Source organism: Brassica napus, chromosome A1, assembly GCF_020379485.1.
Source record: "Brassica napus cultivar Da-Ae chromosome A1, Da-Ae, whole genome shotgun sequence".
NCBI lineage: Eukaryota > Viridiplantae > Streptophyta > Magnoliopsida > Brassicales > Brassicaceae > Brassica > Brassica napus.
In genome coordinates, this window is record NC_063434.1 from 17,453,118 (window position 1) to 17,456,958 (window position 3,841).

Here is a 3,841-nt window from a genome sequence, read left to right on the forward strand (position 1 = left end):
AAGCTTGAAGATCCAACCGATCCAGTTGAGGTTCAAGACCTGTCCCGTTCAATCCAGTTCCCCTCGACTGATCAGAACCATCCCGGCTTAGTCATCTCCAAATTCAGTCTCGGTTCATCCATCCCAATTGATCTGGTTCAGAGACTTAGCCGTCCGTCCGAATAAGGTAAGAAGGTGATATTTCAATCTGATTTCTAACCGGTTTATTGTTTTTGATTTGTGTCTGGTTTATTTATTTCGATTTGGTTTAAGACATTATGGGCAAATTGTTAAGTCTTTTTATTTTCTTTTGAGTCCAATAATTCAGGCCATTGTTAGCCTTGCTTTAGAGTCCAAGTAGAGTTGGCCCTTTATGTTAGGCCTTTCTGTTTTAGAGTCCAAGAGTGTCTATGTTTTTTTGCGTCAAGTCCCCTAGAAAGGCAAAGCTGCATCTGGTATTTAAACCCCCTTATAAACGGCCATGTATTTTTTAGACAAGATAATATATGAGTTAGTTTGCCCCTAAGAAAACCCCAAGCCTTTCAGTCGTGAGAAACAATTGAGATCAACGTTCTAGACATATCAAAGAGCCGGCAATTGTTCTTTGTGGAGTCCATCGATCCATTACATTCCTTATCTGATCTTGAGAGAGACACACATCCAGTAAGAGCCGGAAGCATCTCTATCCATCAATCCATCCGCTGATCTTGTTGAGAGAGACATACGTCCAGCAACAGATCCCATCCTCCATCTCTCTATCTCTATCCTTTGCTTATCATTTAGAATCGCAAATCTGTTCTTCTTTGCTTGTTGTTTTCGTTTTAGATCATAAAAGAAAAACCTCATAAAAATCATTCATAAAGTTTGTTCTCTGTTTCTAGTTTATCCTAAACCTAAAAATTTATAAAAAAATCCTATTTGTTTCAGGATAAAATCGTGTCCAAGGAACCCTAGTCTAACAGCCAGCCGCTAAAACTATCCGTCCATACCGGATCCGTACCGCCTCTGTCTACATTCGTCCGACCCGTTCGATCAGTCCTTCGTACCTACAACATTTTGGTATCAGAGCTGAAGTTCCTGAAACTTCAGTTATCTCTTGCTATTGTTCTTGTCGATTTTCTTTTTAAAGAAGTTTGTCTGATTCTTAAAATTTCGAAAACCCAAAGAAAAGGTGTTCTTTTCTTATTTAGTTGATTCAATTTCAATCAGCATTTATTTTTATTTTTAAATTGTTCTCCAAGTTTTCCATTTTACAAAAAAAAATTGAATTTACCATCTTTCCAAGTTTTCAAAAACTCAAATATATATATATATATATATATATATAAATATATATCAACTTTCATTCTTGATTCAAAATCGATCTGCCTTTTAATTCTTGCATTTAATTTCTTCCTTGGTCGATACTCTTGTATCAGATCCAAGTTTCTTATTTAATTCCTCTGTATCCCTTGCATTTGATCTTTTCTTCTTTAGTTAATTTTCGCAGACATGGGAGAAGTAGATCGAGACCGAGCCGCCCTCAATGCTCAGTTTCAAACCACCAATGATGAACTCAGGGCGAGCCATAGAGCAATAACCGAACAGCTTGCTCAGATCAAGCAGCGAGACAGACCTAATGGACCGCGACCTCCAGCCAGGAACCAGCCGGATCTAGACTCAGACGCGGACAGTACCGACGATACCAAACCTGTGAATCTGAACGACAGAACCGGGCCGGAAATGGACGAGGCTGAGAACGGAGGGTCCAAGGAGGAGATGACCCAGACCGGAAGAGAGGCCGGGACCGAGAAGAGGAGGAACCGTGGCTAGGAAGCAAGGACCTAAAGCTGAAACCCCATACGTTCTCTGGGAAGGTTTGTCTGGACGCTTACATCACTTGGGAGAAGCGTATGGAGTACATCTTCGTGTACTACAAGGCTAGGAAGATCGCCCTTGCAGCTGCTCAACTGACCGACAATGCCTTATCCTAGTGGGATCGGGACGTCGCCAAGGCTGGTCCAGTATGGAGAGCCCGCGCATGGGCCGAGATGAGAACTAAGCTCCATGGCAGGTATATTCCCTCTTAATATCAGCGGGACTGACTAAAGCGTTTCCGTAAGTTGTCTCAGGGTACTAAATCCATGGAGGGGTATTTCGAGGAGTTTGATTCCCTTCGGCACAAGCTGGACGTTGATGAGCCATAGCCGTCCTTGATGTCCTAGTTCCTAGAAGGCTTACACGACCCGATTTCTCACAAGGTGGAAAGACAACCGTATGAGGACTTCCAAGACTTGCTTCACTTTGCTGTCCTGGCCGAACATCACATCAAGAGGAACACCGCGTCCACAAATAGGTGTAAGCCCGTCTGGACTCCACCAGCCGCCAAGCCCGTAGACAAAGGCAAGGCGATTGAGGTTGAGAGACTGTTCAAGTGAAACTAGCCCAAACAGTCTGGAACAAACCATTCGGACCAAGGTAAAACACAGGCCCAAAATTTGAGAACTCGTGACATTATTTGTTATGTGTCAGGGAAAAGGACCTTATGCTCGAGACTGTCCAAACAAGCGAGTGATGGTCCTTAAGGTCAATGGAGAGTACGAGTCTCAAGATGAGGCCGAGGTAGAGGCTGTTGTGTCCGATGAAGAGGTGACTGATCATCCAGAAACTGGCGAGTTACTTGTAACCAGGAGAGCCCTTAGTGCCCTCTTTGATCCAGAGACCATCCAGAGAGAAAACGTCTTTCACACAAGATGTAGCGTGGAACAAAAGGTATGCAGTCTTATAATAGATGGCGGTTCTTGTACTAATGTGGCCAGAAAGTATTTTGTTGATAAGTTAGGTCTAATCAAGACTCCACATCCGTGACCGTACCAACTTAAGTGGCTCAATGATGAGACTGAGCTTAAGATAGCTGAGCAAGTGGTGGTGTCCTTCAGCATTGGCAAAGACCATGACCAGGTCAAGTCTAATGTCGTTCCAATGCACGCTGGCCACTTACTTCTAGGCAGACCGTGGCAGTTTGACAAGGAGACCATTCACCATGGTCGGACCAATGTCTACAGCTTCAGACACAACAACAAGAAGCATAATCTCACACCTCTTAGCCCACAAGAGGTACACGACATGCAAAAGGCCATGGACCAGGCCAGTAAGGTAAGTAAGACCAACCTATACATTACTTCCGGACAAGTTGTAAAAACTTTATATGATCACACGCAGGTGCTACTAATGGTCTTTAAGGAAGGTTGTTTTGCAGGTTTTGAAGTCCAGGAGCTTCCATCTGAGGTACATGACCTCATGGAAAGGTACAAGGAGGTGTTTTCGGAAGACATTCCGACCGGCTTACCTCCCATCCGAGGGATCGAGCATCAGATCGACCTCATGCCCGGTGCTCCGCTACCAAACCAAGCTGCTTATCGAGTCAACCCTGAGGAGGCTAGGGAGCTGGAGAAATAAGTCGAAGACCTCATGGACAAAGGATATATACGGGAGAGTCTAAGTCTGTGTGTTGTTCCAATTCTACTAGTCCCCAAGAAAGATGGAATGTGGCGGATGTGTGTGGATTGCCGAGCCATCAACAACATCACAATCAAATATTGGTACCCTATACCCAGATTAGATGATATGTTTGATGAACTAAGTGGATCTATTGTGTTTTCTAAGATTGATCTTAGCAGTGGATACCATCAAGTTCGCATGAAGGAAGGGGATGAGTGCAAGACTGCCTTCAAGACCAAACAAAGTCTGTACGAGTGGCTTATGATCCCGTTTGGCCTCACCGATGCGCCAAGTACCTTCATGAGACTCATGAACCAGGTGCTGAGGCCGTACGTCAGTAAATCTGTAGTGGTTTACTTTGATGACATCTTGATTTACAGTC

The 3,841-nt window shown here is 44.0% G+C and overlaps 1 protein-coding gene across 1 annotated transcript; it reads left to right on the forward strand.

Annotated features, from left to right (window-relative positions):
• The first annotated feature begins 2,532 nt into the window (after nt 1-2,532).
• Nucleotides 2,533-3,417, forward strand: LOC106412983. The gene is made up of 3 exons (XM_013853843.1): nt 2,533-2,730; nt 2,842-3,114; nt 3,181-3,417. The coding sequence occupies exons 1-3, from the start codon at nt 2,533-2,535 to the stop codon at nt 3,415-3,417; spliced, it is 708 nt and encodes a 235-aa protein (XP_013709297.1).
• The last annotated feature ends 424 nt before the right edge of the window (nt 3,418-3,841 follow it).